General features: G+C 41.6%; 1 protein-coding gene across 1 annotated transcript in view; it reads left to right on the forward strand.

The window, feature by feature from the left end:
* The window catches only part of LOC132821333 (vomeronasal type-2 receptor 1-like), a 59,935-nt gene extending 38,917 nt beyond the window's left edge, over positions 1–21,018 (forward strand). Inside the window, exons 7-8 of the mRNA XM_060833917.1 lie at positions 6,684–6,807; positions 20,024–21,018. Coding sequence (XP_060689900.1) covers positions 6,684–6,807; positions 20,024–21,018 — 1,119 coding nt within the window. The remainder of the gene's footprint in view (positions 1–6,683; positions 6,808–20,023) is intronic.
* The last annotated feature ends 357 nt before the right edge of the window (positions 21,019–21,375 follow it).

Consider the following 21,375-nt stretch of genomic DNA (forward strand, 5'->3'; position numbering starts at 1 on the left):
ATAATTGCAAACTGGAAAATTAGTTTGCAGGAAGCCATAAGATTCTTTGATGCTTATCAGTAAAGATTCTATTGCAAGAGATAAGGGTAGAAGGAACATCTCCTTTCTCTCAAGTTGATAATGGCTGCCAAACCTGAAATGAATCACCATTTTCACATTTGGCACTTTGGTATACAATAGCTTTCCTTAGTAGCTCTTGCACCTGTGTCTTCATAAATCATTGATTTTTCATTTGAATGAATTGTTTCAATTACAGTCATACAGTCCTAGAGATATACAACATGGAAACAGAGCCTTCAGTCCAACTTGTCTTTACTGAGCAGATATCCTAAATTAATCTAGTTGCATTTGGCCCATATACCTCTAAACCTTTCCTATTCATATACCCACCCAGATGCTTTTTAAATGCTGCAATTATACCAGTCTCCACCATTTCCTCTGGAAGCTCTTTCTGTACACACAGCACCCTCTGCGTGAAAAAGTTGCCCATTATGTCCCTTTCAGATCTTTCCCCTCTTACCTTAAACCTATGTCCTCTAGTTTTGGACTCCTCTACCCTGAGGAAAAGAGCTTGGTTATTCACCCCATCCATGCCTCTCATGATTTTATAAACCTCGATAAGATCGGTGCTCCAGGGAAAATAGCTTCAGCCTACTCAGCCTCTCCCTATAGCTCAAATCCTCCAATCTTGGCAACATCCTTGTAATTCTTTTCTGAACCCTTTCAAGCTTAACAATATCTTTACTATAGCAGGGAGACCAGAATTGAATGCAGTATTCCAAAAGTGGCCTAACCAATGTCCTGGACAGCTGCAACATGACCTCCTGGTTCCTATATTCAGTGCACTGACCAATAAAAGCAAGCAAATCAAACATTTTCTTTACTGACCTGTCTACCTGCGACTTCATTTTCAAGGAATTATGAACCTGCACTTTAAAGTCTCTGTGTGGCAACATTGCCCTGGAACTTACCATTAAATGTATAATTCCTGCCCTGATTTGCCTCACCAAAATGCAGCACCTCACATTGATCTAAATTAAACTCCATCTGCCACTTCTTGGTCCTTCAACCCATCTGATCAAGGTCCTGTCATACTCTGAGGTAACTTTCTTCGCTGTCCATAACACCACCAAATCTGCAAACTTAATAACCATTCCTCCTATATTCACAACCAAACCATTGATATAAATGACAAAAAGTAGTGAACCCAGCATCAATTCTTGTGGTACACTGCTGGTCACAGGCCTCCAGTCCAAAAAGAAACCCTTCACCACCACCCTCTGTCTCCCCCCTTTGAGCCAATTATATATTCAAATGGTTAGCTGTCCATGTATTCCACATGATCTAATCTTGTTAATCAGTCTACCATGCAGAACCTTGTTGAACACCTTACTGAAGTCCACATAGACCACATCCACCACTCTGTCTTCATCAGTCCTATTCATCACTTCTTCAAGAATCTCCATCAAGTTAGTCAGACATGATTTTTCATGCACAAAGCCATGTTGACTATCCTTAATCAGTCCTTGTTTTTCCAAATATAGGAGAAAGTGAGGACTGAAGATGCTGGAGCTTTGAGTCAAGAGTGTTGTGCTTGTAAAGCACAGCAGGTCAGGCAGCATCCAAGGAGCAGGAGAATCGACATTTCGGGCATAAGCCCTTCATCATTCCTGAAATGTTGATTCTCCTGCCCCTTGAATGCTGCCTGACCTGCTGTGCTTTTCCAGCACTACACTCTTTTCCAAATATATGTAAATTTTGTCCCTTTGAATCCCTTCCAACTACTTGCCCACTACTGGTGTTAGGCTCAATGGTCTATAGTTTTCTGGCTTTTCCTTACCACCTTTCTTAAATAATGGCATCATGTTAGTCAACCTCCAGTCTTCTAGCACCTTACCTGTAATTATTGTTGGTACAAATATTTCAGCAAGAGGACCAGCAATCACTTCTCTAATGTCCCACAGTATTCTGGAATACACCTGGTCAGGTCCTGAGGGTTTATCCACATTTTTTCATTTTAGCATGTCCAGCCACTCCTCCTCTGTAATATGGACACCTTTCAAGATATTGCTATTCATTTTCCAATTTCTCTAGCTTCCATATCCTGTTATGATCCTGGTGGAGGAGCGGGGGGGTGGGGGGGGGTGGTACTGTTAATTAAAATAATCAAACTTACTATATGACCCCCACATGAAAGAAAATGTCAACAAGATTCCACATTTTGTAGCTTCTATTTTAATACAAATCAGAACCAATACAAATTACACTTGTATTAATGAGCAAATAATTCTTAAAATTATAAAAGGTGCATTTCACTTTAAATAGTTGATACAAGACCACAAATCCTCAGATCAAACCCCATGCAAAAGTGGCACTGCATATATATATGGTGCCAGTATCTTAACTTCTTTGATGTTAGTATGGCTTCAAGACTTGCAGTCACCAGGAGGAATGCAATTGTACTGGCGAGGGTGGAGAGGTGATTTATCTGGATGTTGTCTGGTGTGGCGAGTTTTACTTAGGAAGCGAAATTTGTTCGACCTGGGGCTATTTTCCTTGGAGCAGAAGAGACTGAAGCAAGAAATGATTGAGATGCATAGTGTTATGAGGGTCATAGATAAGGTAAACAGGAAGGAATGTTGCCCCTTCGTGGAGGGAAAAATGGCTAAGGGGCAAAGGTATAAGGGAAGGGGCAGGAATTTGAAAGGAATGTGAAGAGAAACCTTTTCATCTAGTGGGTGGTGGGAATTTGGAACTCACTGTCTACGAGGGTGATAGAGTCAGAAACCCTCATAACATGAAGAAGTAGTTAGACGTGCACTTGTGATGCCAAGGCCAAGAGAATGGGCCGAGTGCTGGAAAATGCAATTAGAATACTATAATACGTGATTGTTTTTGACTGGGGCAAATTCAATGGGCCTTTTTATAACACCTGGATTGCTCAATCAATCCAAGTAAGTAGAATTTATTCAATTATGATTGATGCAAATGTTGAAACTTATCTTAACACATAAAAACAATGACAGATTTCATAGATATTTTAAAGAAATGACAAATTTCCCTCGAAATACAGTCAAGGGCATGTTTCTTCAACGTGAATTAGCTTTAATGAGATTGAAGAATTTAGACTATTGTTTGTAGAACATGAACTTTCCTTACCTGTGTTAGTCATAATGCAATTCTGGCCCCATTAATGTAAATGGTGAGGCTATTGTGTGATTTTCTTATAATGCAAGATTGCATGAGTATGGAACTATCGCATTACATCAGAACCGACTGGACAGCTTTTGGGACAAAAGTCATCATGCAATGTTCTTTCATGTATAATTAAGGCAGCAGCAAAGGATGTAAAAAAGGTGTTTCATGGGAGAGGAATGAGCAGATCACCAGAAATACGCAAATGATCTTTGACATTTCTGACTTCAACATTTTCTGGTAGCCCCTCCTCCTCTGCTTCTATTGTATCTTCATAGACATCTTCCTCATTAGCTCTGACTGTTTTTGCAGCAACTTCTTTGTTCTCTGTATAGGCATGTTGCAATATTCACCATACTATAATGATTCAGGAGACATCTGTGAGGGAAGTGTATCATAAGGAACCACCAGATCAGTTTAGGCTCCTGAAATTTTGATTCAATAACTCTGTATAGTAGCATGGTGTTCCCACAGCTCAGGTTCTACTTGACATGTTCTGCTATGATGGGGCTTGCCGATAGGTATCACCAGCCAGGTACGTGGATGGACAAGGGTAGTCCAAAGGCCCCAAGCAACAATTTCAAAAGAATGGAGTACTGGGAGGAATAGTTAACAGTCGCAGGATAAAAACATAGAGTGATTTACAGCAGAGAAAGGGGGTATTTGGTCCATTAGATCTATACCAGCTCTCCATTGAACAATTCAGTCAGTCCTATTACCTTCTCAATCCCCATAGCCCTCCAGATTTATTTCCTTCAATTAACCATCCAATTTCCTTTTGAAATTATTGACTGTTAGCATTTTTACCATCTTGTGGGTAAACAGTTTGAGGACCACACCACTCACTGCGTAAAACAATTCCTTCTCATATTTCCCCTGCATTCTTTTACCCATAACCTTAAATCTGTGCTCCCAGTCCTTATACTATCCAGCTGATGGGAACATGTTTTCGTTTTCTACCCTTTCCAAACCCTGCACATTTCTATCATACCTCTCCTTAATTTCCAGTGCTTCAAGGAAGATAATGCCAGTTTTTCCAATCCATTCTTGTAACTAAAATGCCTGGAAACATTCTACTGAATCTCTTCTGCACATTGTCAAGGATGTTCATGTCCTCCCTAAAGTGTGGTGAACAGACTTCAAAGAAATACTCCAGTTATTTAAGGTCTTATTAGAGTAGTTTAGCATATTCTCACCACTTCTGTACTCATTGGGGAGATTTTTTTATAGCCCTTGAATGATATGGGCAATTACACATCAATTAGGAAAATATGCAAGAACAGAAAAATGAGATTCCTGACATTAAGAAAAAAAACAGCCAATCTGCATAATGTTTTAATGGTCAGAGGAGAATCTTACATGGCAAAGGGCCCATTTATATTTGCTCGCATCTCAATGTCACTAATCTCACTGCATTTGTATTCAAATTTCCAGGCAGTGAAGAGAAACTAGATGACCACAATTCCCAACATGAACATCTCAGCAGGTACCTGGCAGCTCCTACTCCTGATATCTTCTCCGGGCCTCCATCTTACTCAGTATTTCCCAGTACTCAAGATACCCTCCAAGGGCAGTGACCACCAGCACCCTCTGTCCATGGAGGTTGGCATTGGCAAGGCATCAGCTTCATCACATCATCATGGCACACTTGGGACTTATTCTGATACAGTTCAGCACTTCAGTACTGCACTGTCGAGCTAACCAACACCTGACATTGCAATGCAGCTACAAAGCTGCTTTGTGCTCATGAACAGGCACCCACTTCATACACTGGAACAGGAAACATCTCATGGCTTTTAGGGTGCTTTCTTAGTGATTATTCACTTTGTCCCAACTTGATGCTCTCAGAGAGATAGTCAAGGACTAATCCAAAGCATCCCAGGTCCTATGTTCCTGGATGAAGATATTATAATCATTGCCTGTGAAATTGGTACTGCGTGGTCCCTCTATAGCAATTAGACTCTATTCATGAAAATTACTGGCTAGGTTTTTGTGTTCAGTCATAGCTACCTGAGTGCAGTCTATATATTGCTGGAAATCCAAAAATACTCTCATCTTGATTGTTGATGTCAAAAGAGTTGTTTTATTTTTGACATTGATGACCCATTAGATGCCACTGTGTACAATAGCCTGAACGATACAGGAGATGTGCTGTGCAGCATCTTGGAAAGTCCATGAATCATGAATTTTAAGGTATGTGGTTTTTTTGAGAGCCACTGGCAGGGCATGATAACCTGACCCACAAACAGCAAATTGTTTTAGCAGGCTTTAAAGTTAAATGGTTGCTGGGCTGGTGGCACAGAGTCTCCCATTGTCAGTTCCTCAGAGACAGTGAGGAAAAGTATCACTTGGTTTATAAATCCTTTGGATTGGATAAGACTTCCTGGAAGCAACTTACATTTCCTGATATCTTCCACATGCTTTTCTTTCCAATACTTGAGATTCATACTATCATTGTTATTGTTTCTCTATTTCTCTCTTTATCCAGAACTATGAAGTCTGAATGCCATCTATCATAAGCTGTGACTGTTTATTTGGGGCGTGAAACACAAGAAGATCAAAATCAAATCCTCTCTTAAGTCATAAACCTACTGAGGACCCAAAAGTCACAACAGCAAATCCTGAAGATCTGAGTATCTGTGCCCCTTTAAATATTGCCTCTATTTAGCATTCCAATCTATCCTGTCACGTCTTCCTCATCTAGTGTTGGGTTGAATTATTTACTGAAGAATGTAGCAAAATCTTAATTACCCACAGATCTCAATTTGCATGTTTTTATGAGATGTCCTCTGTTGTCAGTAGATGCCTTAATCAACTAAAAGAACTTTATGATTAAAATAAGCACTGAATTCAAATTTGCTATTTGTAATGGTGCACAAACCATTCCAGAATGAGAGGTATTTCTGTTTTGCCCCAAGTTAGAACACAAGAATAGGCCATTCTGTCCTTTGAACCTGTTCTGCCATTCAATAAATTCATGGCTGATCTGATGTTAACCTCAGCTTTAAATTTCAGCATATTCTTGATAATCTTTCAACCCTTTGGTAATGAAGAATCTATCCAATCAAGTCCACTCAGAATATTATATGGTTCAATTAAGTTACTTCTGCCATTCTAAGCACCAGAGCATGCTCTGTCTAGCCATTCCTTGTAAGGCAATCTGTTTGGCTAGTGAACCTTCTCTGAACTGCGTCCTTTCATAAGTACGATAAGTGACGGGCACTATACACAGTACTCCAGATGTGGTCTCCACAATGCATTGAAGGATTGTTATCATTTCATACATTCAAAAAGTACATTAGTCCTCTAGTAGGTTTCATAACATATGTACTACTATTGATATAATGAGTTTTACTGTTCTATGATTTTAATAAAGCCGTTTCTCTAACTTGTAATTTTCCTGTGCACTAGAAAAAAATCAGATTTTTTTGTGTAAATTGCTCTTTCAAAAATCCTACTTAATTTGTATCACTATTTCATTTGGACAGCCTCCATTTTCTGTATGCAGTGAGAGCTGTCAGCCTGGTACCAGGAAGGGCATTCGCCAAGGGGAACCTGTTTGTTGCTTTGACTGCATTCCATGTGCTGATGGCGAGATAACTAATGAGACAGGTTTGTGAAATCATTTAATATGAAATATAATACTGAAATAATAAAACAAAATGAAATCAAATTTTATAACTAATGGATGGAAAGTGTTGGGGATTACAAATCTAAAATCCTAGTGTGCAGGTAACGCTGCCTATTATAATTTTCTAACATTACTCCTAAAGCTTACAGTATAATTTCACATACATTAAAATACTGTGTTAGTATTAGATTCCCTACAATATGGAAACAGCGTCTGGAAAGTAACCTACCGAGACCCATTCCCCTATCCTATATTTACCCCTGACTAACACATCAAACACTATGGGCAATTTAGCACAGTCAATTCATCTGATCCACACATCTTTGTGATTGTGGGAGGAAAACCACACAAACATGGGGAGAATGTGCAAACTCCATACAGACAGTCACCCAAGGTGGGAATCAAACCCAGGTCCCTGGCACTGTGAGGCAGCAGTGCTAACCACTGAGCCACCATGCTGCCCCTTAATGCAAGTGTTAAAATTATGTAGTTCAACTAGATATTTGACAAAGATGTTTTAGTATACCTGAAGAACATTGAAAGATTAATGTTTAATGAACATAGAATGGATCACACCACAGCTCAAAATAAAAGAATGGGCGACCACCAGGCAGCCATACAGAATCATGCAGATAGTGCACAAGTACCACTCACAAATTGGTTTTCCATTTGAAAACTGAAGAGGGTGCTGGTAGGGTCCTGAAGAGAGTGCGGTCAGAGCCGAGCTCCTGGCACCACAAGTGGCCAAACAGTCCAGGAGGGGAGGAAGAAGAAAGTATGAATGATATTGATAAGGGATTAATTAGTTAGGAATACAAACAGTCATTTCTGCAGCTGCAAACACGACTCCAGGATGGTGTGTTGTAATCAGCACAAATGTAATAGTTGATTCACTCGAAAAACTGCTAATTCAATTCACTGCTATAGAAAAGATGTTGTGAAACTTGAAAGGGTTCAGAAAAGATTTACAAGGATATTGCCAGGATTGGAAGGCTTGCGCTATACAGAGAGGCTGAGTAGGCTAGGGTTATTTTCCCTAGAGCATTGGAGGCTGAGGGGTGACCTTAGGGAAGTTTGTAAATCATGAGGGGCATGGATAGGGTGAATAGCCACGGTCTTTTTCCCAGGGTAGGGTAGTCCAAAATTAGAGGGCACAGGTTTAAGGTGAGAGGGGAAAGATTCAAAAGGGACCTAATGGGAAACATTTTCATGCAGAAGGTGGTGGGTCTTTGGAATAAGTTGCCTGAGAAGGTGGTGGAGGCTGGTACAATTACAACATTTAAAAGGCATCTGGTTGGGTATATGAATCAGAAGGATTTAGAGGTATATGGGCTAATTGCTGGCAAATGGGAAATAGATTAATTTAGGATTTCTGGTCCCACGGTCGAGTTGGACTGAAGGCTTTATTTCCAAGCCATACATATCTATAACTCTGCTACTGTAATATGAGCAATTAGTAAAATAAATTTGCAGTTACACAACTACATGAAATCTATATTGGAAACCCAGCAGCACACAGAAATATAGAGCTCTATTTTACCAGAAATTGGCTCAGTGTCATTTTTGTCAAATTCCCTGCAAAATTTCTGTCTGCGAGGCCCAGTGAGATTTCTTGTGTGATTGTCCCAGTCTTACCTTATTATCTAGGTGGGCGAGATTTGAAATTGGAGTGGTCACCTCCAGAAGACTGAGGAGACTGCTTAGTATGGAGGTAGGCTGGACTGAAGGCCTGACTCGAATCCAGCACTGTGTCTGAGGTTTAAAACTAAAGAAATATCTCTCCAGCTCCCATCCCTCAAGCTCCCCCCACACACTCCCCATGCACCGTTCATGCCATTGTATGACTCCTATCTAGCCCCATGGCTCCTCATGCACCCAATGTCAATATTAACACTCTCAATTAAACACTATGTCCTCTTGTGCTCTCTCTACGTCAGGCTATGGTTCCTTCAAACAAGCTCTATGGCCCCTCATGGCCTCCAAGCAAGGATGTGTCCTCTATCTATCCTCCATGACACCTTATTCACTCTATACCAAAATGTGCCATGTACACACCTCCATGACCCTTTACAGCTTTTCTCCCAACTTAGTGCTAACTGATGCCAACCCATGCCCATTCACTCAGTATCTTGTGCCTTTACACTTACCATGCCATTCATTTAGCATTCACCATGGGTGAACCTCAGGACCAGTGCAAATTTGAGATAAAATACATCTCTAAATATTTACTGCTGATTTCATTGTTTTGAAAAAAGAAGTCTTCCATAAAACCTATTTATTATATTTACAGTCCTTCAATTAAATAAAATGTTTTAATGATATGTCATGCAAGTGCAGATTATTTATAACAAACATTGGAATTCAAAGTCCCACATCAAAGAGTGTACAACCTCAATCTAAACTGTGAAGTAAAAGGCAGTCAAACCACAATAATCCAGCAATGGAAACCCTCAGGTCTATCACACCAGACAGAGTGAAATAACAAGTATTTATTTTAACACTCTAGGCATTCTTAACAAAAGACTAATAAGGCATGTCATTTAAATACCATGAAAGCTTGACGGTGTCCTCTGATAAATCCTCTTGACACATTTGGTAGGTCCCTTTGACAGGTTCTCTTGATACATTTGGCACCTGCTCTCGATAGGTCCCCCTTTTAAGTCTTCTTATATTTAGGACAAGCTCCTTTGACAGGTCTGTGAACCGTTCCGGTAAGCTTGATGATAATGAGTTTATGTACTTTTAATGCACATTTATGTCTATATTAAACAATTTCAAAGTGCATCTGATCTTCCCTGAAGAGCAACTGACCCTCCTTCAAACAGCATCTGACATCCAACAAAGGGTACCCCACCTTCACCAAAGGAACCCTGAGGTATCCAAAGGGATACTTTATCTGTCCAAAAGGGATCCTTGTTCTCATAAAAATGCACAAGATTCAGATCTGCCTTACTTTAGTCGACCATGCATACTTCTGTTTCACACTCCAAGGCTACCAAAATCCTACTTCCATAAATAGCTGATGATTTAAAAGGCTAGCAGCCTCCGGGAGCTGCACATGCATAAATTCCAATCCCACCTATTTCTGCCCTGTGAAACTGGAAACTGCTGTTTTTGGGGATGGGACTTGTAAGTTCCACTCTCACCTATTCTCCATTATGGTGAAAATATAGGCCATAATGCACAGGTCTGTAGTATTAGATTTTTAAATTTAGTGTTTTACATTGCTTCTATTCTCTAAATTTTACTAATGTTTTCTTTCTCCTTGCTCACTTCATACTGAACAGTTCTCTCGGTAGCGGGTAAGGTGGGGGTTGAGGACTCTGGGGGTGGTAAGGTTAAGGTTGAGGTAAAAACCAAAGGCGCTCAGGTTATTTCTAAAATCTGTTTTAACACTACATTGTAATTGGTTAATATAAACTAGGTGGAAGATATAATGGTACATGCTCCAGACGTTTTAGCCTTGATGGAGAAGATTCTTGATCTCCACTTTACATCCTTATTTTGAGGAAATAGATTGGAAGAAATTTCTGGCATACACCTAAATACTACCATTGCACAATACTCAGTGCTAGATATCCAACATAACACTTGTAACATTATCATCATTATCCTTATCACATCCCATTAATCTGTGAGCATAGCTTTCTTGGCAGTAATTGAAGAAGGTTAATAAGACATTTTGAAAAGCCATTTAGAATTTGGAAGATAAAACTTGAAGTTAATAACTTAAAAACAGAAAAAAAAGTAAGGTTTATTAAATGTGTTAAATGAAGTGGGGGCGTACAGTTTTATGGCTTCCCTGCTAATGTACTTGCAGGTGGCATAAGCATGTAAAATAAAACAGATGGTTAGTGAACCAACTTCCTGGCCACCACTGAACTGTCCTCTACATTATAGCTGGCAGCTAAGATGTCCTTAGGCCAAGCACAGCCATTAACTTGCTATTTAAGGGCGTACTTCCAATCTGCTTTCGAGGTATAGTGGGTTGGGGCAAATAGAAGGAAAATGGCTAGTTGGCTATTTTGAAAATGTGTTGCTGGTTAAAGCACATTCCTGATGAAGGGCTCTGGCCCGAAACGTCGAATTTCCTGTTCCTTGGATGCTGCTTAACCTGCTGTGCTTTAACCAGCAACACATTTTCAGCTCTGATCTCCAGCATCTGCAGACCTCACTTTTTACTAGTTGGCTATTTTCCCAACTTGAGATATGGGGTTGGAGTACTTGCTTTACGGCATCCACAAGTTGGTGCCTGACCTTTGTGTCTCTGCCCCATACCTCTTAAATGTAACTTCTCATCCCTCTCTCACCAGTGTTCGCAAACCATCCCTGACTAAAAGTTGCTGATTTAGCTTTCCAACTAGCATCCATGATCTTTCTCTCACGATTTGCTCATTATCTCAGCAGCCGTTCCTACCACTGCTGGAGCTACTCAGCTGCTAGCCATTCTGACTGGGTTACAGCTCTTGTGAATAGGACTGGTGCTGCTGAAGGATGGAACTCTATTTTAATATGTAAAGATTTGCTCCAGTTAATATCACTGTGGACAGCCACCTATAAAGTTGGTGAACTGCTGACTGCGTTTTTTATGTGCTGGAGATGGGTGAGCACATACCATTCACCTCATCAAATTCTGAATGATAAAATAACAAAACAACAGGAACAACTATATATCCTATTCAGGGAGGCCTGCTGGAGACTTAACATTGTGATGGGGTACAATGAATTGTAAATGTGCCTCTATCCATACAGAAATGGTTAGTCATGTGATTGAAAGATAGACACTCAATTTTATATTGTGATACAGAAGTCATCATGGTATTGCATGAGATCAATTCACTCACTTTTCCCAAAAAGAACAAATGTCAAGTGCTCTATTTAATGCAGTCACAGAACTAGAAACCTGCATCATCTTTTTTTATGAAGGCATACTGCATCAAGTGCTAAGTGGACTTTGGCATATTTTCCCAGAGTCAAAGGCTGACAGCCATTTGCTCAGCATTGTGACTGGAGGGTGTCAGACTGGGCCTCTACCCACCTGAGACCCAGAATCCACATGCAGACTAGATGAGGGGGTGAGATTCTTAGATGGGGTAGGGACGGCAGCAAGGGCAGGTGATTGCTTTCAGTAGACTTCCCTCTCTACTTTCCCACCATCAGGTATCTTGATCAGACACTGAATGCTTTGAAGAGAGGCACCTCTTGTGAACAATACCCGGTGGGAGCTTTCAAGCAACACCAAGAGAGTTTGCTTTTTGGTCCTCCAATGTAACAATGCTCCACCCACTGCTGGATGAATACCAATGGTGGAGGGATGAGACCTTTAAGTCACAGTCCTATCCTGAACAATGGCAGAAAAGTGGCATTGGACCCCATTTTACCACTAGAATAAATGTCCCTCTGCATCAGACTCACTACAGGTGCGAGCACTGGGGAGACAGAATGCCAACTCATGGAATGTTACAGGGAACATCTCTGGGACACACATACCAAACAACTGCACTGCCCTCTGGCTGATCATTTCAACTCCTCCTCCTACTCCGCCAAGGACATGGAAGTCCTGGTCCGCCTCCATCGTGAAATCCAAGCCACCCAACGCCTGGAGGAAGAATGCCTCATCTTCAACCTTGGAACCCTCCAACCACATGGCATCAAAATCGATTTCACCAGTTTCCTCATCTCTCCTCCCCCAATCTCAACCCAGATCCAATCTTCCAACTCAACACTGCTTTCTTGAACTGTCCTACCTGTTCATCTTCTTTCCCACCTCTCCACTACACCCTCTGCTCCGATCTATCATCATCAACTCCCACCTATGTATTGCCTTCCCATCTATCTTCTGCCCAGCCCCACCCCCACCCACTGTCTTACTTATCTCTCAGCCACACCCACCCCCCCAAGCCAAAACATCCTGATGAAGGGCTTATGCCTCAAGTGTCGATTCTCCTGCTCCTCAGATGCTGCCTGACCGGCTGTGCTTTTCCAGCACCACATCTTTCAACTCTGATCTCCAGCATCTGCAGTCCTCACTTTCTCTGAGCATTACATCTGTCCTAATAGTGAGAAATAAGAGTCCATGCAAATAAAATACAATAATTTGATATATATTTGACTTATAATAACATGATCTGAAATGGGCGTAAATAAACATTGCTCATTTGATGACAGTGTGATCATTCAGGAAGGCAAAATCATTGCATTTCTGGAATTTTGGTAAGTGATGGTGGGGGCTTCAATCTATTTCCACCGAGAGATCTCTCCGAGCCTTTACGGTCTGCGGTTGGAAGGATTTGCTGGTTAAGAACACCCTTGTTATGATGCATATGCCTTTATCATCAAGTCCTGTCTTGTCAGATGTGGGAGTTTAAAGAGAGTTTAAGGGTTACTGCGGATTATATCTGCTATAAATGCTGTGGGATGCGAATCTTATCAGATCGAGTGGATCGGTTGGAGAGACAGGTAGAAGCGATGAGGAATTTGCAACAGCAACAGTATGTGATGGATGGCAGTTATCGGAAGGGGGAAGTGTCTCAGATATAGTCACATAGATGGGTTAACTCCAGGAAGGGTGAGAGAGGTCGGCACCTAGGGCAGGAGTCTTTTGTGGATATACCCATTTCAAACAGGTATGCTGTTTTGGAAAATGTAGGGGGTGATGGATCCTCAGGGGAACGTAGCACGAACAGCCAAGTTTCTGGTATATAGACTGGCTCTAATGCAATGAGGGGTACGTTGGCTTCCAAGAGATCAGTTGTGTTAGGGGATTCTGTAGTCAGACGTACAGAGAGACATTTCTGTGGCCAGCAGAGAAAAAGCAGAATGGTGTGTTGTTTCCCTGGTGCCAGGATCAAGGATGTCTCAGAGAAGATGCAGAATGTTCTCACGGGGCAGAGGGGCCAGCAAGAGGTCATTGTCCACATTGGAACCAACGATACAGGAAGGGCAAAGGTTGAGATTCTGAAGGGAGATTACAAAGAGTTAGGCAGAAATTAAAAAGGAGGTCCTCAAGTGTAGTAATATCTGGATTACTCCCAGTGCTACGAGCTAGTGAGGGCAGGAATAGGAGGATAGAGCAGATGAATGCATGGCTGAGGAGCTGGTGTATGGGAGAAGGATCATTGGAATCTCTTTTGGGGTAGAAGTGACCTGTACAAGAAGGATGGATTGCACCTAAATTGGAAGGGGACTAATATACTGGCAGGGAAATTTGCTAGAACTGCTTGAGGGGATTTAAACTAGTGAGGTGGGGGGTGGGACCCAGGGAGATAGTGAGGAAAGAGATTGATTTGACACAGGTACAGCTGAGAACAGAAGTGAGTCAGACAGTCAGGGCAGGCAGGGACAAGGTAGGACTAATAAATTAAACTGCATTTATTTCAATTCAAGGGGCCGAACAGGGAAGGCAGATGCACTTGCAATGGTTAGGAACATGGGACTGGGATATCATAGCAATTACAGAAACATGGCTCAGGAATGGGCAGTACTGGCAGCTTAATGTTCCAGGATACAAATGCTAAGAAAGGATAGAAAGGGAGGCAAGAGAGGAGGGGGAGTGGCGTTTTTGATAAGGAATAGCATTACAGCTGTGCTGAGGGAGGATATTCCCGGAAATATATCCAGGGAACTTACTTGGGTGGAACTGAGAAATAAGAAAGGGATGATCACCTTATTGGGATTGTATTATAGACTCCCCAATAGTCAGAGGGAAATTGAGAAACAAACTTACAAGGAGATCTCAGCTATCTATAATAATAATGGGGTAGTTATGGTAGGGGATTTTAACTTTCCAAACATCGACTGGGGCTGCCATAGTGATAAAGGTTTAGATGGAGAGAATTTCTTAAATGTGTACAAGATAATTTTCTGATTCAGTATGTGGATGTACCTACAATGGAAGGTGCAAAACTTGGGAAATTAAGGCAGTGCAGGTGACTGAGGTGTCAGTGGGGGAGCACTTTGGGGCCAGCGACCATAATTCTAATTGTTTTAAAATAGTGATGGAAAAGGATAGACCAGATCTAAAAGTTGAATTTCTAAATTGGAGAAAGGCCAATTTTGATAGTATTAGGAAAGAACTTTTGAAAGCTGATTGGGGGCAGATGTTCCCAGGTAAAGGGACGGCTAGAAAATGGGAAGCCTTCAGAAATGAGTTAACAAGAATCCAGAGAAAGTATATTTCTGTCAGGGTGAAAGGGAAGGCTGGTAGGTATAGGGAATGCTGGATGACTAAAGAAGTTGAGGGTTTGGTTCAGAAAAAGAAGGAAGCACATGTCAGGGATAGACAGGATAGATCGAGTGAATCCTTAGAAGAGTAAAAAGAAAGTAGGAGTATAGTTAAGAGGGAAATCAGGAGGGCAAAACGGGGACATGAGACAGCTTTGGCAAATAGAATTAAGGAGAATCCAAAGGGTTTTTACAAGTATATTAAGGACAAAAGGTAACTAGGGAGAGAATAGGGCCTCTCAAAGATCAGCAAGGCGGCCTTTGTGTGGAGCCTCAGAAAATGGGGGAGATACAAAATAAATATTTTGCATCAGTATTTACTGTGGAAAAGGATGTGGAAGACATAGACTGTAGGGAAATAGATGGTGACATCTTGCAAAATGTCCAGATTACAGAGGAGAAAGTACTGGATGTCTTGAAAGGGTTAAAGGTGGATAAATCCTCAGGACCTGATCAGATGTACCCCAGAACTCTGTGGGAAGCTAGAGAAGTGATTGCTGGGCCTCTTGTTGAGATATTTGTATCATCGATAGTCACAAGTGAGGTGCCGAAAGACTGGAGGTTGGCTAACGTGGTGCCACTGTTTAAGAAGGGTGGTAAAGATAAGCCAGGGAACTATAGACCGGTGAGTCTGACCTCCCTCGGTGGTGGGCAAGTTGTTAGAGGGAATCCTGAGGGACAGGATGTACAAGTATTTGGAAAGGCAAGGACTGATTGGGATGGTCAACATGGCTTTGTGTGTGGGAAATCATGTCTCACAAACTTGATTGAGTTTTTTGAAGAAGTAACAAAGAAGATTGATGAGGGCAGAGCATTAGATGTGATCTATATGGACTTCAGTAAGGCGTTCGACAAGGTTCCCCATGGGAGTCTGATTAGCAAGGTTAGATCTCACGGAATACAGGGAGAACTAGCTGTTGTGGTTCTGTTCACTGAGCTGGGAATTTGTGTTGCAGATGTTTCATCCCCTGTCTAGGTGACATCCTCAGTGCTTGGGAGCCTCCTGTGAAGCACTTCTGTGATCGTTCCTCCGGCATTTATAGTGGTTTGTATCTGCCGCTTCCGGTTGTCAGTTTCAGCTGTCCGTTGCAGTGGTCGGTATATTGGGTCCAGGTCGATGTGTGTATTGATTGAATCTGTGGATGAGTGCCATGCCTCTAGGAATTCCCTGACTGTTCTCTGTTTGGCTTGTCCTATAATAATAGTGTTGTCCCAGTCGAATTCATGTTGCTTGTCACCTGAGTGTATGGCTACTAAGGATAGCTGGTCATGTCGTTTCGTGGCTAGTTGGTGTTCATGGATGCGGATCATTAGCTGTCTTCCTGTTTGTCCTATGTAGTGTTTTGTGCAGTCCTTGCATGGGATTTTGTAAACTACATTGGTTTTGCTCATGCTGGGTATCGGGTCCTTCGTCCTGGTGATTTGTTGTTTGAGAGTGGCTGTTGATTTGTGTGCTGTTATGAGTCCTAGTGGTCACAGTAGTCTGGCTGTCAGTTCGGAAATGCTCTTGGTGTATGGTAGTGTGGCTAGTCCTTTGGGTTGCGGCATGTCCTCGTTCCGTTGTCTTTCTCTTAGACATCTGTTGATGAAATTGAACGGGTATCACTTTTGGCGAATACATTGTAGAGGTGTTCTTCTTCCTCTTTTTGCAGTTCTGGTGTATTGCAGTGTGTTGTGGCCCTTTTGAATAGTGTCTTGATGCAACTTCTTTTGTGTGTGTTGGGGTGGTTGCTTTTGTAGTTCAGGACTTGGTCTTTGCGTGTGGCTTTCCTGTATACCTTTGTGGTGAATTCTCCATTAGGTGTTCTCTGTACCATCATGTCTAGGAATGGGAGCTGGTTGTCCTTTTCTTCCTCTCTAGTGAATCGGATTCCTGTGAGTGTGGCATTGAGGATCCGGTATGTGTTCTCTATTTCTGTGTTTTTAATGATTACAAAGATGTCATCCACATATCTGACCCAGAAGTTGGGTTGAATTTGCGGTAAGACTGTTTGTTCTAATCATTGCATTACCGCTTCTGCTATGAGTCCAGAGATGAGTGAGCCCATGGGTGTGCTGTTGATTTGTTCATTTATTTGGTTGTTGAATGTGAAGTGTGTTGTGAGGCACAGGTCCAGTAGTTTGAGTATGCCGTCTTTGTTGATAGGTTCAACGTCCTGTTGTCTGTTCTGTATATCCAGCAGGTTGGCTATTGTTTCTCTGGCTAGGGTTTTGTTGATAGAGGTGAACAGTGCCATTACATCGAATGAGACCATGGTTTCTTCCTTGTCTATGTGTATGTTTCTGATGATGTCCAAGAATTCCTGTGTTGATCGTACAGTGTCTGAATCTGCTGATGTGGTGTTTCAGTTTCTGCTGTAGTTCTTTAGCCAGTTTGTGTGATGGTGTCCCTGGTAGTGATACTATGGGTCTGAGTGGGATGTCTGGTTTGTGCACTTTAGGTAGTCCATAGAATCTGGGGGTGTTGTTGCTTTCAGATGTCATTCTTTGTAGGTCGAACCTGGTTATCTGCCTGTTTTTTTGTAGGTTCCTCAGTGTGTTGTTTATCCTATTGGTGAGCTATGGGGTGGCGTCAAACTCCCTCTTTTGGTAGGTGTTGGTATCTGCAAGTAGTTGTTGCGCTTTTTGGATGTAGTCTGCTTTGTCCAGGATGACCGTCATTCTGCCTTTGTCTGCTGGTAGTATGATTATATTCTTATCGTTTCTTATGATTTTAGTGCTTCCCTCTCCTTGGTGTTGAGGTTATGTGTTTGTGTTTTCCTTGTTATCAGAGGTACGATACTTTGTCTCACTGTTTGCTGTGTCTCTTCTGTCAGTCCATTGTTTAGATTACTTAGATTAGATTACTTACAGTGTGGAAACAGGCCCTTCAGCCCAACAAGTCCACACCGACCTGCCGAAGCACAACCTACCCATACATTTACCCCTTACCTAACACTACGAGAAATTTAGCATGTCCAATTCACCTGACCCGCACACCTTTGGACTGTGGGAGGAAACCGGAGCACCCGGAGGGAACCCACGCAAACACGGGGAGAACGTGCAAACTCCACACAGTCAGTCGCCTGAGGTGGGAATTGAACCCAGGTCTCTGGCACTGTGAGGCAGTAGTGCTAACCACTGTGCCACCGTGCCGCCCGTGTTCCTGAGTGTGCATTCTAGTGCTGCTAGGAAGTCTGCTGTCTTGGCATCCCTGTGGTTGTAGTTGAGTCCCTTGGGCAGTATTGTTCTTTCTGTGTCTGTGAGCTGTCTGTGGGAGAGGTTTCTAACCCAGTTGTGTGTTGTGGTGTCCTCTCTGTTATGTGTTAGTTTGGTCATTTTTTTCTTTTAATGCTGTTTTTTTTGCGGTGTATGCTCCTATTCTGTCCTATGGTGACGGCCTGTTCTATGGTCCAGGTCTGTTCCTGATTGGTGGTTTTTGAAATTAACGATTTTTGGCTCACAATTTCTTGTCTGTATTTGTGAAGTCTGTTGTGAGCGTCTGTAATCATTACCTGGATCATCCTGAATCCGTCTGTCTGGCCGTGTCCCTGGCTTGTGGGTTGTTGACTAGTGGTTTGTATCTGACACATGATGGAGAACTAGCCATTTGGAACTGGCTCAAAAGTAGAAGCAGAGGGTGGTGGTGGAGGGTTGTTTTTCAGACTGGAGGCCTGTGACCAGTGGAGTGCCACAAGGATCGGTTCTGGGCCCTCTACTTTTTGTCATTTACATAAATGATTTGGATGCGAACATAAGAGGTACAGTTACTAAGTTTGCAGATGACACCAAAATTGGAGGTGTAGTGGACAGCGAAGAGGGTTACCTCAGATTACAACAGGATCATGACCAGATGGGCCAATGGGCTGAGAAGTGGCAGATGGAGTTTAATTCAGATAAATGCGAGGTGCTGCATTTTGGGAAAGCAAATTTTAGCAGGATTTATACACTTAATGGTAAGGTCCTAGGGAGTGTTGCTGAACAAAGAGACCTTGGAGTGCAGGTTCATAGCTCCTTGAAAGCGGAGTCGCAGGTAGATAGGATAGTGAAGAAGGCGTTTGGTATGCTTTCCTTTCTTGGTCAGAGTATTGAGTACAGGAGTTGGGAGGTCATGTTGTGGCTGTACAGGACATTTTTTAGGCCACTGTTGGAATATTGCATGCAATTCTGGTCTTCTTCCTCTCGGAAAGATGTTGTGAAACTTGAAAGGGTTCAGAAAAGATTTACAAGGATGTTGCCAGTGTTGGAGGATTTGAGCTACAGGCAGAGGCTGAACAGGCTGGGGATATTTTCCCTGGAGCGTCAGAGGCTGAGGGGTGACCTTATAAGAGGTTTACAAAATTATGAGGGGCATAGATAGGATAAATAGACAAAGTCTTTTCCCTGGGGTGGGGGAGTCCAGAACTAGAAGGCATAGGTTTAGGTTGAGAGGGGAAAGATATAAAAGAGACCTAAGGGGCAACATTTTCACGCAGAGGTGGTACGTGTATGGAATGAGCTGCCAGAGAATGTGGTGGAGGCTGGTACAATTGCAACATTTAAGGGGCATTTGGATGGGTATATGAATAGGAAGGGTTTGGAGGGATATGGGCTGGGTACTGGCAGGTGGGATTAGATTGGGTTGGGATATCTGGTCGGCATGGACGGGTTGGACCGAAGGGTCTGTTTCCTTGCTGTACATCTCTATGACTTTATGAGTCCTGGGACAGGACTCAAATCTATAGTTCCTGCCTCAGAGATAGTGACACTACCCATTGTAGCACAAGAATTGCTTATTTGCTAGGTTTAAAAGTTAGGAGAAGAATAGTATTGTGCATCAACTGTTACTGCTGTAACAATGGTTGGTTAAGTGTATATATTTACCAAAGTAATAGCCATTTGAGCTGTTTTAGTGAAGTTGTATACTGTAGGCCTAAATAGTAAATATCAATATATATAGTGCATTATAGTACATATGGTCAATAACATAATAAGATTTTCATGTTTATTTAACAGATTCAAGGGAATGCATTCAGTGTCCTGAAGATTACTGGTCCAATGAAAACAGAGATGAATGTGTGCATAAAGTGATCGAATATCTTGGCTACAATGATCCATTGGGATTGGCATTAATAGCGCTATCGATTTTTGGGGCCTGTGTTGCCACAGCCATTGCTGTTGCTTACTTGATTCGAAAGGATACTGCCCTTGTAAAAGCTAACAATTGTGGACTAAGCTTTGTGTTGTTATTTTCATTAGTTATATGCTTTCTCAGCTCAGTTGTCTTTGTTGGTGAGCCAGTGGCATGGTCCTGTATGACACGACAAGTTCTTCTTGCTATTAGTTTTGCTACTTGCCTTTCATGCATGTTATCAAAGGCTGTTAATCTGATGCTCAAAGCCAGAAAAACCAAAGGAAAGTCACCTGAAGACACAACAGAAAAACTTCTCAGCCCTTTGCAGCAAAGAATTATTGCACTGATCTTTGTTTCATGCCATGCTTGTCTTTGTGCAGCTTGGTTAATAATTCTCCCCCCATATCCTGTCAAGAATACACAGTCTCAAAATATCAAAATAATTATGGAATGCAATGAAGGCTCTGTTGTATTTATGTGTTGTGTGTTAGGGTACGATGCATTACTGGCTGCGATTTGCTTTGTTTTTGCATTCATTGCTCGGAAGTTACCTGATAACTTCAATGAAGCTAAGTTTATGACTTTTGCCTTACTTGTTTTTTTTATTGTTTGGATTTCTTTTATCCCAGCCTATTTAAGCACTCGGGGAAAATATATGGTTGCTGTTGAGATGTTTGCCATTTTGGCATCTAGTTTTGGTTTGGTTGCTTGTCTTTTTGTTCCCAAATGTTATATTATCTTATTGAAGCCAGAAAGGAACACAGAGGAATTAGTTAGTGGCAAAACTGATACAAATGACAAGAGTGCACCACCAACGTCACAGTCATTGACCACCTCAGGAATAAGCACTACCTGTTCATCAGTAACACTCAATTAATAAAATTGCTTATATTTCACATTTAATATTTTAAATTATAAGTAATACTGGCATTATTTTCATTGCATGAATATGAATTATACTCGTCAAGCATTTAAAGAAGCTATAGTTTGTATATCAGACATGTAATATTCTGATGGTTCTATTTTAAAGTCAGAATTTGTGGAATGTATTTTCCTCTGTTTTTGTCTATTCCCTGATCAATTCTCTGCTTGCTAATCTACAGTAATATAACAACCTGAGGAAGCAAATCAAAGTCATTTTGTATTTTCAAATACAAACCTGACCATATTTCATTTTTGAGCAAGTAAATAAATCAATTTGTGAAACCAGTGTAGTATCTTGAAGGTACATTTC

Source organism: Hemiscyllium ocellatum, chromosome 13, assembly GCF_020745735.1.
Source record: "Hemiscyllium ocellatum isolate sHemOce1 chromosome 13, sHemOce1.pat.X.cur, whole genome shotgun sequence".
NCBI lineage: Eukaryota > Metazoa > Chordata > Chondrichthyes > Orectolobiformes > Hemiscylliidae > Hemiscyllium > Hemiscyllium ocellatum.